This window comes from Poecilia reticulata, chromosome 4 (assembly GCF_904066995.2).
Source record: "Poecilia reticulata chromosome 4, P_reticulata-male-v2, whole genome shotgun sequence".
Taxonomy (NCBI): Eukaryota; Metazoa; Chordata; class Actinopteri; order Cyprinodontiformes; family Poeciliidae; genus Poecilia; species Poecilia reticulata.
Window position 1 is genome coordinate 25,247,724 of NC_088833.1, and position 13,979 is coordinate 25,261,702.

Sequence of the window (13,979 nt, forward strand, 5' to 3'; positions counted from 1 at the left end):
GGGGTTCTTTCATCAGAGAATATGGGGCAGAGAAGGAAATCTCTGCTGGAGCGAGGGGAAGCTGAGCCAGCTATCCAAATAAAATCTGGGGCAGCTATCCTCTCACACCGCGGAACCAGAACTCGGACCGGACCGAGGATGAATGCCGCCTTTTTTGCGAGACGCGGTCCTCCTCCTCCGCCTTGCAGGGCGAGGTGGAAGGGCGTTCGCAGGCATATCGCAGACACACACGGCTCACAGAGGCGTTTTACTGCGGTACAATCAGAGCCGTTTCCCTCCTGTTTATCAGGGACTCATGTTGCTTCTTCAATCCTTCCTTGAGCAAATGAGCTTCTTCGTCTTGGCATCTCAAAGCTTCACTCAATGGACACTTTAATGAATAATCGTGTGGCGAGAATGGGCAGTTGGGAGAGTTTCGGCGTGCACAGCTTTTGATATTCAGACTCTTTGATTTCTGTATTTGCCACAAAAAAAAAACATATTTCCCCATAATCTCTTTCCAATCCCTGTCTCATTTACTGCGTCCTCTCAAAAGCTAAACTGGAAGGCGAGGGGTTCTCACTCCTGCTGGGCGCACACAGAAGACAGAAGAAAAAAAAAAAAGATTGGACGCTGATCAAATGCACTGGCCTGGCATTTGGCACAGGAAAAGGAAGGATAAATGTGTTTATATTTCATTAAGATAGGGAGTTTTAAGGAAGGTAGGACGCCAGCTAGCCAGCTTGTGGAGTGGATGCATGTTTCAGGATGGGATCAGTGGTTTCCCTCCATCACCACAAGTCACGTTAATTCATTTCTGACACAAGCTTCCTCTGAACATTCAGACCTAAAAAGAAGAAGATTAGAATATCAGTCCGGCAGCAGAGTTTTACAACGTCATAAGCATGATGAATGTACTTTTGATGCAAAATGCTCAGATAAGAGTCTCTCTCGCCTGCTGCCTCAGCATGATTTACCTCTATTTACTCGTACGCACTCTCTTAACAGCCCGCTGTAACCCAGACTCATCACCGTAATGTGATCCAATCTGGTCTTTCTAATCAACTCCTTCAGACAGCCTTTGAAGCGAGCCGCAGATTCCTCCCCTCCCACCTAGCGCCGCTCCAGCCTCACCCCACCCAGCGCTCCTTCTCTCCATCTCACAGGCACATTTTGCTGTGTGGGTGTAAAAGGGCTGTCAGTGCACGCTTCCGACAGACCTGTGTCAAGCTCCTCTCAACGAAAAAAACAAGAGAGCAGAGCACGAGAACACTAAACTTAATTACCGCTCTTCGCCGGGGATAGACAGCGTGGGGTCGATTTGGGTGTGGGTCGGCATGCTTTGTCCTGCAGTAGGGGGGTGGAAAGGGTATTTTAAGCGGGGGACCGTCCGAGAGAATAGAGTAAATGATTGGAAGCGACGGAGCAGAAGAGGAGAAGAGACGTAGCAGAGGGCAGGACTCAGGGGCTGGCGGCAAGCAACAAAATGCCAAAGAATCACTCCCCTTTGTTTGCCTCGATGAAGCGAGACACACTGACTTTATTCTTTTGGAAAGGTGTGTTTGCAAATATAGAAGCTCCGTCTCTCAGAGGCTTGATCGCATTTGGACCGGAGGGTTCATTACGCAAACGTGTTTCGCAGAAGTCTTCAGTCAATAGCTGCAGACCTCATTATTTCCATGGCCAAGCAGCTTCAGTCACCGTCAGACGCGGTGGTGTAAACCTGCTGCCACTGGACTCTAGAGCAATGGAGATGTGTTCTCTGGACAAATAACCAATCACGCCTCTCTGTCTGGCAATCTAAGGGATGGGTCTGAATCTGTGAAAACGACTTTTGCCTGACTCGCTTGTCTCAAGGTGAAAGGTTTGGTTCAGAAGGGATAATCCTGTTTCTCAGGAGTTGATCTTGGACTCCAGTGAAAAGACGTCTTAATGCTTCAGCATACCAAGGCATCTTACACCACTTTATGCTTTGGAAATAGTTAGAAGATGGTGAGTTTGCGGTGAAGAACCTGATTGGTCAGCAGTCCTGACCTCGACCTGATCCAGCGTTTTTGGGGTGGATTGGAGTGGAAACTGCGAGCCGTCTCATCGAACATCGATACTGACCTGGAGGAATGCTGAGATTTTTCCTGTCAACCTGGTTATTGCCCTTCAAAGAGGAGTTGCAGCTGTTACTGCAGCTAACAGTGAGCCAGACACCCGATTAAAGTCTTTGTAATAAGAATGGGCCGTCATTAAAGTTCATATGTTTGTTTATTGGCAAGTGGCACAATACACTTGGCGATGTAGAGTATATCCTGAAGCTCATGAATGCCTCTGCAAGGCACAGAGGAGCTTCGGTCATTCATACAGACGGAGGAGCGAGTTGTGTTCTTCCATGTACACACTCTATAAATTTGCATTGATCTAAAAACAGTAATCTGGCATTCTGACACTGCATAATCAGATTTACTATTTTTAGCACAAATGCATTGGCTTGATGGTTGGAGGAAGACGTTTTTTTTTTTTTTTTTTTTTTTTTTTTTTTTTTTTTTCAGTTCTGAATTTTTTTTAGTTCTTCCCTGGGGAGAAATACACAAACCAAATTTGGTCACTGTGCCCACCAGGAGTGGCTTTTCTCAAAATAAACACACATGCCACTTTTCTTTTTTTTTTTTTTTTGCAGCAAAATCAATGTAAAGCTAATAGAATCACATCCGGTCTTTGCAGCAGCGTGTAAAAAAATATATGTATATATACTGTAAGGCTTTGCCGTTTCTCAGCCTGCATCACAGGATGTTGAAGTGTCACTGACATTGAAGAGCTTTTAGCTGGATCGATACAAGAGCATATGCTTCCTATCATTACCATGGAAACTCCTCGGACCGTTTCCTCCCTGTGCGGAGCGTGAATGTGCAGCGAACCTTTCCACAATCTTCATTCAATCTAATTTGCTTTATTTCTTCTTTTTTTTTTTTTTTGTAAGGTCCTCGCAACATGGCGTCTCTATTTCCTGGCTCCAAAGATTCCAGCTAAGGTGCTTCTTACTGCTTTCTCAAATAAATATTCAGTGTGAGGTCTTTTTTTTTTTTTTAGCTTCATTTCCAACCGGAGTCATTACTTTCTGAAATGTATCTTTGACAACAGGTAGAAACCACTTTCAACTTCTTGGAGATTCGAGCTTTGAATTCTCACCCTGATCACCAGGTGAGTGAACCACACTCTGCTTTTCTCTCTCTCTCTCTCTTTCTTCACAATACTGCCACTGCTGTTTGTGTCTGTGTTCACACTTACATCACGCTGGCCTTCAAGGCAGAACTACGTCAGTTACCTGGAAAATACAGAGACTTCTTTGTATTTTTTGTGGAGGAATGTGATTAAACTTTTTTTATTATTATTTCTTCATTTGTTTCCAAATTTAGTGATTTTTTCTTTTTCTTCCATAAAGTCTCAGCTCGTTCCTCCATTGCTCGCTTTGAGGCTGAGTGCTTGATGGTTGATTTTTAGACTCCACTCAGGAGGGGGGAGAGGGGGGAGTGAGAGTGAAGAGCTGTTTTGACATGCAGCAAGCAGCGCAGTGTGTAGCGCCGTGTGAAAAGTGTTTATAATATTTCCATTGTAACTTGCTACAAAATAAGTAATGAAAATGTTCTGGTTTGTCGGTGCTGAGTGAAAGACAAGGAAAAGCTTACAAATCGTACATGGATTCTCACAGCTGGAAGTGGCTCGAGATTTTGGATTGTTGGGGGGAAAAAAAACTTTTCTTTTTAATTATGCATTTTTGTATTTTGTTTTTCTCGCATTTTTTTGTGCAGGTTATTATCGACACCGACAAGACTGGTTACACCCTGAGGTTCGAGTCCCGCGAACACCTCAATCATGTGGTCAGCCATATTAATTTCGCCCTGTCGCGAATATTCAACAACTCCATCTTTGCGTAAGTACTCCCGTCCTGAAAGAGAAAATCTGAGCTAGTCGTCACCAGACATGGGCCGGCCAGAGACTCCCACAGAATGAGAAACTGTGGTCACTGATATTTCTACCCAAAATATGTGTGACCATAGACTAATCAAGGAAAATAATGACACAAATCAGAGAATAACCGCCCAGATTAAAGAAAAAATTTATATACACCTGAATCGGTGCATCTCTGATAGTTGGGGCTAGGAGATATTGGCAGTTTTGAAACTGTGACTTTTCAAAACCGGAGTATATCTCAATACCAGCCCATGCCTAGTCACCACACGTCTGCGCATCGTTTGATATACCAGAGCACTGAAGACGCATGACATTTATTTGCACAATTATCAAAAAGATAGACGAGCCCATACAGTATCTGTGTTTCTTTGTGTGCTGGCAGCCCGTCCATCTGTCACTCAGACAGCGACCTTTCGGAGGGCAGCAGGAAATATTCGCCCAGCTCGGAGACTTCAGTGGAAACCCAGAGGGCCTGTGGTAAATACAGACGTTATCATCAAGCGGGAGAATTTGCACACCGGCAAAAAACACGTGGAGCCGCACACACGGCGACGCGAGCAAGTGTCGACGGCTTTGGCAGGCTCAAGAGGAAGCTGGCAGACGCACACTTCAGCATCGCTCTCCCAGATGTTCTCTTTAAAGCCGCTGCCTAAATGAAAGATTGATAATTGGGACGAATGTTTGCATGTGCATTTTCTCCTTTATGGCTGAAAGAAGCAGCTGTTCACATCATTCCTCATTTTTTTTCTTTTGCTGCTCTCTCTTGTTTGTTTTCCTCCCGCCTGCCTCCCTCAGGAGGCTTCTCAGAGACCTACGCTGCTCTGTGCGACTATAATGGCATCAGCTGCAAGGAGGAAGTGCAGTGGGTAAGAGCTGTGGGACTGTGTCGGTGCCACTGTGAGTGCTTTTAGTATTACATACTGTATGGCGCCGAGCGCAAAATGAGTGGTCGTACATTGCAGACAAAGAGGCTCACGGGTAAAATTGCTCCTAGGATGTGGACACTATCTATCACTCCCAGGACAGCCGAGAGTTTAACCTGCTGGACTTCAGCCACTTGGAGAGCAGGTCGGTGACAAAAGATGACAGAGAGCTTTAGACTCTAAAGTACGACGCTCCGTTTATGCCGTTTTCGTCTTTTCCAGGGATTTGGCGGTGATTGTTGCATCCATGGCATATAACACCTGGTTCACCAAACTGTACTGCAGAGACCTTCGCATAGTAAGTGTGTTGGAGTTAAGCTGCATTCAGCTGTTTTAATATTCATAGGTCAATCAATCTTATATATAACCTTTAAAATAAGTAGATGATCCTTCTCTGGGGAGTGATTTCTATTACAGGGAAAGTTGATTTTTGTGCATTTCTGTCAGGATTACATTTTTATTTAACGCCAATGCAAAGAGGGCGACACGCACCTGAATGTGTGGGTTCACATTGGCCGCTCTGGGTTTCTCACAAAGACCAAAAACATGACCAGCTGCGTTTCCACTCACCATAAAATTGTGCAAATTGGGGGAGAAAAATGAATTTGCTTAATGGAAATATTGAAAAAACTCAAGTTGTTCTATAAAAGGTAGTTGGGCTTGTATGATAGATGTATTTCGCAAAACTGCAATAGAAACACGTTTCTCGCATCACACGATCATGTGATCAACAGCTGGGTGTTACTACTGACAGAAACAACAGAAATGACAACAGAAAGTAGTCTAATTTGTGTTTTTATTTTTTTACAATGTGCAGCTGGCTCCACCAGATCTCTCGCAACACCGCTCAGTTCAGAAAAAGTTGTGTGTCATTCAAACGTGTTGAATCCATAGCTCTTGTGTAAAATCACAGGCTGCAATTTCCCCAAAGCGGCGCATACAAAGTCGCTCCCAGCCACGATGGGCTTGATGCTCAAACACCTGAATAAAACGCCGACGTCTCCTCTGATTGGCTGATAGATGAAGAAAGCCAGCGCCATGTCTGAGTTATGAACATAACATCATGTTTACATCAGTCACTGCCATGATTTTTAAGGACTTATCGTGTGAAAAAACAAATTCACACCTGATTTTAATTTCACGTCTTCTTTAATGAAAATACCGCAATAGGAAAATAATTTTTTTTGACATTATCAGAATATAGGCAAAGATTTTTGCACATTTGTAATGGAAACACAGCTACTTTTAGATAAATTGCTCTGTCTAAATTGCCCTTACGTGTCAATGTGGTTGTTTGTCTCTGTGTTGCCCTGTGACGGACTGGCGACATGTCCAGGGCGAACCCAGCCTTCCACCCTTAAATAAGGGCAAAAATGCTGTGTTTTTTTTTCTGTGGTTAGAGTCTAAGCCTGGGTCTCTGCCTAGTGCATTCAGTAGACCTTGAAGTATTGTGCTGCTCCAACCAGAAGGAAACAGAGTTTTGTTTGAAATATTCTCACTCTGGGAAGGTAAAAAGCAGTTTGAGTCTCTAACAATTCTGCTTCGGCCTTGGTGTGACATCGTGCTCTGAAAACACGTGGCAGAAACACCGCTTTCCACTTCTGAGTGCCGAGACAGCAATGGACTGACTATCTGACCGAAGGTAGAGGAGGACAGATCGTTGTCCTACATTGATAATACCGATAACGAGTTGGTATCAGTATCGGATCGATACTAGAGTGGTAAGATCAATACATTAGGTTCAGATTCCATCATGAAATTTTATTTTAATTTGTGTTGCAGTGTCTCAACGCTACCTAAAAAAATGATTTTGTTTTGATTTGCTCTCGAATCATAATTTTATTAATTTAGGAAAAAGTGTGCAGAAGCTTTTTTTTCTTCTTTTTTTTCTGTTTAAAGTGTTCTTAAAGTAATTTGTAGACTGATATAAACTCTGTCCAAATTATATCCTACGTTCTAACAAAGTAATTAAAGAAACAACACCTGCAAGTTAATGATACATCAAACCATCCATCCATCCATCCATCCATTTTCTTCCGCTTATCCGGGGTCGGGTCGCGGGGGCAGCAGCTTCAGAAGGGAGGCCCAGACTTCCCTCTCCCCAGCCACTTCTTCCAGCTCCTCCGGGGGAATCCCAAGGCGTTCCCAGGCCAGCCGAGAGACATAATCCCTCCAGCGTGTCCTGGGTCTTCCCCGAGGCCTCCTCCCGGTGGGACGTGCCCGGAACACCTCACCAGGGAGGCGTCCAGGAGGCATCCTTACCAGATGCCCGAGCCACCTCAACTGGCTCCTCTCGACGTGGAGGAGCAGCGGCTCTACTCTGAGTCCCTCCCGGATGACCGAGCTTCTCACCCTATCTCTAAGGGAGAGCCCAGCCACCCTGCGGAGGAAACCCATTTCGGCCGCTTGTACCCATGATCTCGTTCTTTCGGTCATGACCCAAAGCTCATGACCATAGATGAGGGTGGGAACGTAGATCGACCGGTAAATCGAGAGCTTTGCTTTTTGGCTCAGCTCTCTCTTCACCATGACGGACCGGTACAGCGCCCGCTTCACAGTAGACGCTGCCCCAATCCGCCTGTCGACCTCCCGTTCCCTTCTTCCCTCATTCGTGAACAAGATCCCCAGATACTTAAACTCCTCCACTTGAGGCAGGACGACCCCCCTGACCCGGAGAAGGCACTCTACCCTTTTCCGGCTCAAGACCATGGCCTCGGATTTGAAAATAATAAAAATATGTCACTATCAGTATTGGTATTGATACTTTTAAGATACTTTTTAAAAACAATTTCAGTTCTGCTCTGAATGACAAAGCAGCCATGATGCATTCGAGCAGCAGAGTTACCTCTGTTAGCAAACAGCAGCTGTGACCAAAGGCTGATGGTCCTTTCAGCCAAGAGAATCGGGGCCAAGAGAGCTGGCAGAACCGGGAGCAGGAGCCCAGGCTGGTTCTGAGGAAGCAAATGCCGCCCGACCCACCTGGAGTTCCTCCAGGCCCGTCCTGTGATGAGACAGTCGTCTGGCATCAGGAGGCGTCTGATCTCCAGGCCTTCCTCTGTTTGAACTCCTCTTCTGAATTCTTCCAGACTTTTCTTCAATTTGAGACGAGTATTTAAAAATAAAAATCCAAATTACGTGCAGAAACTCGATTACCTTTCCCGAGGGAAAAAAAACAAATCTTTTGATAGTGTTGAATGTTCCTTCATAGAATAGACAGACGAAACACGTTTGAGCATAACGAGGTCACTCCCTCCTGGTGCTGTAAAGATTTCAACCTCCTAAAATACATTTATCAAAATTCACACGTGCTTTTCGCTAACTTACGTGAGCTTGAATGTCTCCACCGAATTTCCAGTGTTTCTGGCGTATCTCTCTGAACCCGGTTTAAGGGATTTGCACTTTTTATATCTTACCAACAGGGGTCAGAGGTCACTGAGCAGGTCCTGCACACGGTCAGCAAATCTTCCAGCCTTGAGGAGATCACTCTGGAGAATGCCGGCTTGAAATCGTGAGTTACTCTTTTCAAACCGTGTTCATTTTGTCCGAGTATTGCGGATAATTCTGAAGATGTAAAGTTTGTGTCGTGGGCTTTTCAAAAACGTTCGTTCACCAGGCAGTAGGAGTCTGTCGACCCACACAAACGGCTTCAAAACAGACTTCAGAAGTTTACGCTTCTGTTAGAATGCTTCTGGTTATTCACAAATCACTTTTATTCATTAGCCCAGTTACCAGCAGGATGTTTTAATGTTATTCCTGTTCAAATCTGGGTACAGAGGATTCTTCCCGCAGTCCAGAACCATTGATGACCATTCTGAACTGATTGTGCCTTGGTGTTGCCGTGCGATCGACCGTGTGTTTTATTTTGTCCTGCAGTTGTTTGCTCAAATTTGTGAAACAGCTGTTTTGGATGTTATGGGTGCAGCCATTTGTCCCACTCCTTTCTGAAATTTAACTTACCTTCCATTGCTTTGTTTTGTGTTTTTATGATTTGGAGTTTATGTCAGAGAAAATTAAGTAATTTGAAGGTGTTAAAAGTTGTGTTTTTCCTATTATATGTTCATAAATCAAACATCTCAACAAATGAATTGATTCAATCAATTAAAAACTGTTCTGATTTATTTGCGTGCGTGCGTGCGTGCGTGCGTGCGTGCGTGCGTGCGTGCGTGCGTGCGTGCGTGCGTGCGTGTGCGTGTGTGTGCGTGTGGGTGTGTACAGAGACTTCCCTCAGAAGATGGCCACTGCTCTCTCAGAGAACCCAGCTTCTGTCATCCACTCCATTAATTTGGCCCACAACTCACTGGACAACCAAGGTATCAGAAATACGTCCCTCTGTCTGTACGATTCACTGAGTCTTAAATAAATTAAATGCTAATGAATGTTTTGTTTTGATCCAAACTAGAGATGCACTAATTGTCATTTTGCGGCTCATTTCTGATCTATGACTTTTGTAAACCTTTGCAGCCTGACGATACAGATTTCAGCTGATTGGTAGAACTGTGACATAAAGAAATATCAAAACTGTATTTAAAACATTTGTTTTCTGGCATTGCCAGGAGTGGTAGTTGATTTTTGCACTTGGAGCAGAGCCAGCCTTTCTACTTGTTTAAAACAAAATGATTATAGGCATATTTCAACTGTTTTTAAACTGAATTTTACATTCTGTACTGGCATTTAGCATGGCCACCATTGCTAAAACAGCAGACTCTGCAACATGCATTCCCGAGGAAAGAGCATCCTTATCTTAACCCTGAATAAAGATGCAGTATGTTGAGCCTTCCTGTTGTACACTGAGAATCAAAAGCTTTGCTTTGTGTCGGGATAGTGTTGAAAATATATTTTTTATTTAGCTTTTTAGATATCTGTTGTTCCAAACTTTTTTTAACACTTTACTAAAACTGAGTAGCTAACATTGAGGCTCTCAGTAACAGCTTCCACACTAAAGATTTTTGTCAGCACGAGTTTCAAGTGTTTCAATGTTTTCACTGATTACGAAAAGAGAAAATGATTTTTTTTAACCGGCTGGTTACCTTTTGCCAATTCTTATGTGCAGCTTTAATCAAATATTTCTTAAATATTGTTTTCTTATGTTCTGTTAAACTACTATTAATCTTTTTTCATATTAAGTGTCCATTACATGATTAACGGTCCAAAGATCTCGTCTTTTACAATGTATGTTTTTGTATGTTAAGCTAGTTTTTGTGTTTCTGTGAATGCTGCAGGTGTGTCCAGCTTAATCCAGCAGGTGAGTCGCCTTAGCAAGGGGCTTCGTCTCCTCAACCTGTCCAAGACTTCACTTACGTCAAGGGGTTAGTCCCTCTTTACTTCTCTGTTGCCTTGACTACATCTTAGGGTGCACTCACACTGGCCCTGTTTCGTATGCTTTAGTCTCTGGTCCACTTGTGTAGAAAGTCTGGTTTGTTTGGGGAAGTGTTAATCCGAAATCGAACTCTGACGCAGACCAAACAAGCTAACTCCACCTACAAAACCCTGTCTCGGTTCGATTCAAGTGAACTCTGGTGTGGTCAGAATGCACATGTGAACGCAAGCTGACAAACGGAGACCGCTCCAAAAGTGGACTATATCGCAGGGCATTCTGGGTAAATGCAGCCAAAACAAACACGATAAGCATAAGAAATGGCTTATTATCATTTATTAAAGACAAAAGGGAAATCCTACAACCACTAAAATCTGACGCCATTCCATTTTTGTTTACGTTTCATGAAGAAGGAAGTTGCGCTCGTGACTTCTTCAGAGGTCTTTGTGTCGTTTCCTTCAGTAGTTCTTGGCGCAGCGCCCCCACAGGCGAGGGGGGGAGTTGCTCAAAGGGTTTGAGACAGTGCAGTGTGAAAGTGAAGCTGAAAACGAAACAAATGTTGAAATTTTGGTCCCCAAACAAACCGAGTCTACTGGACTATTAGGTGGGAAAACACCCTTAAGTTAGGAAAGTATGAGTTCAGTCCTAGCTTGACAAAACACAGAATCTGACCAAACCCTGCACAAGGTTAGCTAATTTTCCTGAACAGAACCCACGCTGCGGGTTAGAGGAGGTAAAACCCTCCGAGCTGCAGGTTATCGCCCCACAGGAGCTTCGATGTCTCGTGTTTTTTGTCCTGCTACAACTCCAGGTTGACTCACGATGCTGAGCACTGCCCTGCAGGCTGCACGTCTCCTGTTCCTGTTCCCTGCACCCAGTGGAGAATTTAAATATTGCATTGAATTGTTCTGCTTCCCATAACATTCACTGATACCCTCTGCTCTAAGATCCGCATGAATAATGTACGAACGTAAATGTTTTGAGAGGATTCCCAGTCTCTTAATATCATAGCCTCTCATCTGCCCTTGTTTTTCTCTCTCTCTCTCTCTATCTCTGCCTGTCTCTGTCTCTCAGGCGTCGTGTCTCTCTCTCAGGCTCTGTGCTCCAGCGATGAATACTCCAACTCCCTCCTGCACCTGGACCTGAGCAAGAACCCCGGGGTCCTCTCAGGGGAGGACGCCTCGGTCAGACAGCACAATCCATCCGAAACGAGAACACGCTCTCCTCCTCCTCCTCTTCCTCCTCTGCAGCCTGTAACGTGTCGCCTCTGTTCCTCTGGCTTTCTGTTTGCAGAACTTTTATCTCTTCTTGTCTCAGCCAAACTGCCTGGTCCACTTGGATCTGTCGGCCACCGACTGCTCCGTCGACTCTGTCAGTAGAAGCGTCCGGCTCTGCTCAAACTCTTTTTGCCTTTCTGTCCGTGCCCAGATTAACTGCTTCCCGCCCTGTGTCTCATGCAGCTATTTGGGGCTCTTCTGAGGGGGTGTTGCGCTGATCTTTCCTTTCTCAATCTGTCCAAAAATACCTTCTCGCACAGGTTAGTCACGTCTTTAACATCACCTTGACGCCAGGCGTAGGAAGATAGACGATGCCTTGCGAAAGTATTCCGAGAACTTTTTATATTCTGGAGTTATTTACTGTTTTCTGGGAAGATCTCGTCCAGGTTAGAGGGAGAGAAACTTGAACTGGTCCATTCTGACACTTGGCTTCGTTCACACAGCAGGTCTTCATGCGCAATGTATTTATTTTTTTTCTGAAATACGACTTTTTGTCATGGTTGTTCATACTACTAACTAAACCCGAGCGCACAGCTTCCCAAAGAAGCGCATTGTTTACCCAGGTAGTAACGGGCGGAGCTGTTTATGGATCGATTTTTAAGTTTATTCAACAATGAGAGCTGAGAGGATTGTAACAAAACAACCTGAAGAAAGCAGATAAGAAGTAAGCACAGCTAATGGTGACGGCCTTCTGTGGAGCGTTGACCGCAGCAGCCTCTGTCTGGAAGTGCAGTCAGGACCAGGAGTGGTGGGATTGTGTTGTAATGCTCTCTGGGGGAACAGACTTCTTTCTTAATTACATAATCATCGTTTTCCGCCATCCGGATTTACCGCGTCTGGCTTTTTTCTGGTGCAGAACGATGACGCATGTCATGTCAACGACATAAAAGTTGGATAAATTGCGGCATGACCATTCAGCCTTTGAAAACAGTCGGATATGTATCCAATTGATTTTTTGCCGCCTTTTACCACCATTTCGTTCACTGATTTACTCACATTCATCTCCTCAAAGCGAGTCTAGGAGTGAATCGCTGGAACTTTGTGGTTTCTTTCTGTCCTCCGTATTTAAACTCAGATTTCTCTTTGAACTTTCTGAGAGAATCTTGAATATTTTAGCCAGCCAATAAGTCATTTGACCCCTCCTGCTGCCCCTACTTCCTCATAAGGTGTAATTGTCATTCTGTGTCTGCGCTCTCGCGGCCGCACTCATAATTATCTAGCATTTAACTGAAGTGACTTCATCTCCTCCTGCGTGGAGCTCGCTTCACCTCATCTCTGCATTACTCCTCTTTGATCCTCCCTGTTCTTCCCCTGATGTCACAGGAAAGTGAAGGATACGCTGCCGTTGTTCCGTCAGTTCTTCAGCTCGGCCTTCAGCCTCACTCATGTCAGCCTCGCCTCTATGAAGCTGCCCCCCGACGTTCTGAGGTATCTGACATGTCATCTTCCATTTCTTTACTCGAGTCGCAGCTCTTTTATCTCGGGTCCGCTGCGAAGGAAGCAAAAAGGAAGCAACTGGATGTGTGAAGCCGCGCCAATCAGGTCCGTATTTAACTCTCGTTTTCTTTTTCAATCGCTTTGTGATCACAGAGCAGTGCTGTCGGGGCTGACCACCAATCCTCACATCACCGATCTTCATCTGGACATCAGCGGCTGTGAGGTAGGAAGCCATTTTTGCCTTCCTGCAGCAGATTAAATGGGTGTTACTGTGCATATTTCTATATGCTTCCAATTTCAGCTACATTTGACATAATATGCTTCCCTACTTCTGCAACGATGAAGCTCTAGTTAAAGACAACTTAAGTTTCAGTTTAAAACACATAAAGACCAAGCAAAAAAAATTATACTACGCAGCTGAATAAATTAAAGTGTCTGTTGTAACATGTGAAACCCTTCCATAAGTGAACTGCTTTCCGCATGACTTGTTACAGGCAAAAGTTATACCCAGTGGCAACATGTGAAACTTATATTCTGTGGGTTTGTGAAACACATGTGGCAAAACGTACCTCAAGCGGAATATGTTCACACGTGTGTTTCACATGTGAAAATTGTTGTTATGTGAAAAATCTTGTCCATATGAGAACGAAATCCTTTAGTTCCATGTGAAACGTACAGAAATACTGTGGAAATGATGTCATAAAATAACACGTGTAACCTAATTTTCCACAAATTTGTGAAAATTATATCCTGGAGTAACATGTGAAATATTTTTGGAAATGACTCTGAGTCCCAGAACTTATGTGATACATAAGTTCTGGGATGTTTTTTTTTTTATGTGTGAAAATATTATTCTTTAGTAGAAATCACATTGTCTCCACATGTGAAACCCGTTTTTGTGACATATTTACATGCTATTTATATCATCGGCATATGTGGAACATGTGGCCACCTGTTTCTGCCATCTGCTCAAATGCCAAAAAGAGGAGATACAAACACTGTTTTTTTTTCTATAGATAGCATAAAGGTGTGGAAAATCTTCCTACATCATTTTTTCTATTGTTCTTTTTTTCTATGACTTTACCGTGA

At 44.1% G+C, this 13,979-nt stretch overlaps 1 protein-coding gene across 3 annotated transcripts in view; it reads left to right on the forward strand.

Annotated features, from left to right (window-relative positions):
• Window positions 1-13,979, forward strand: part of LOC103463819 (capping protein, Arp2/3 and myosin-I linker protein 3-like) — a 40,610-nt gene that overhangs the window by 5,970 nt on the left and 20,661 nt on the right. For all 3 annotated transcript variants that reach the window (XM_008407424.3, XM_008407425.3, XM_081606552.1), the window contains exons 3-17: window positions 2,948-2,998; window positions 3,109-3,168; window positions 3,777-3,898; window positions 4,322-4,416; window positions 4,735-4,805; window positions 4,934-5,007; window positions 5,085-5,160; window positions 8,282-8,370; window positions 9,078-9,172; window positions 10,082-10,168; window positions 11,251-11,360; window positions 11,470-11,547; window positions 11,637-11,713; window positions 12,777-12,881; window positions 13,044-13,113. In XM_008407424.3, the coding sequence (XP_008405646.2) occupies window positions 2,948-2,998; window positions 3,109-3,168; window positions 3,777-3,898; window positions 4,322-4,416; window positions 4,735-4,805; window positions 4,934-5,007; window positions 5,085-5,160; window positions 8,282-8,370; window positions 9,078-9,172; window positions 10,082-10,168; window positions 11,251-11,360; window positions 11,470-11,547; window positions 11,637-11,713; window positions 12,777-12,881; window positions 13,044-13,113 (1,260 nt within the window). The remainder of the gene's footprint in view (window positions 1-2,947; window positions 2,999-3,108; window positions 3,169-3,776; window positions 3,899-4,321; window positions 4,417-4,734; window positions 4,806-4,933; window positions 5,008-5,084; window positions 5,161-8,281; window positions 8,371-9,077; window positions 9,173-10,081; window positions 10,169-11,250; window positions 11,361-11,469; window positions 11,548-11,636; window positions 11,714-12,776; window positions 12,882-13,043; window positions 13,114-13,979) is intronic.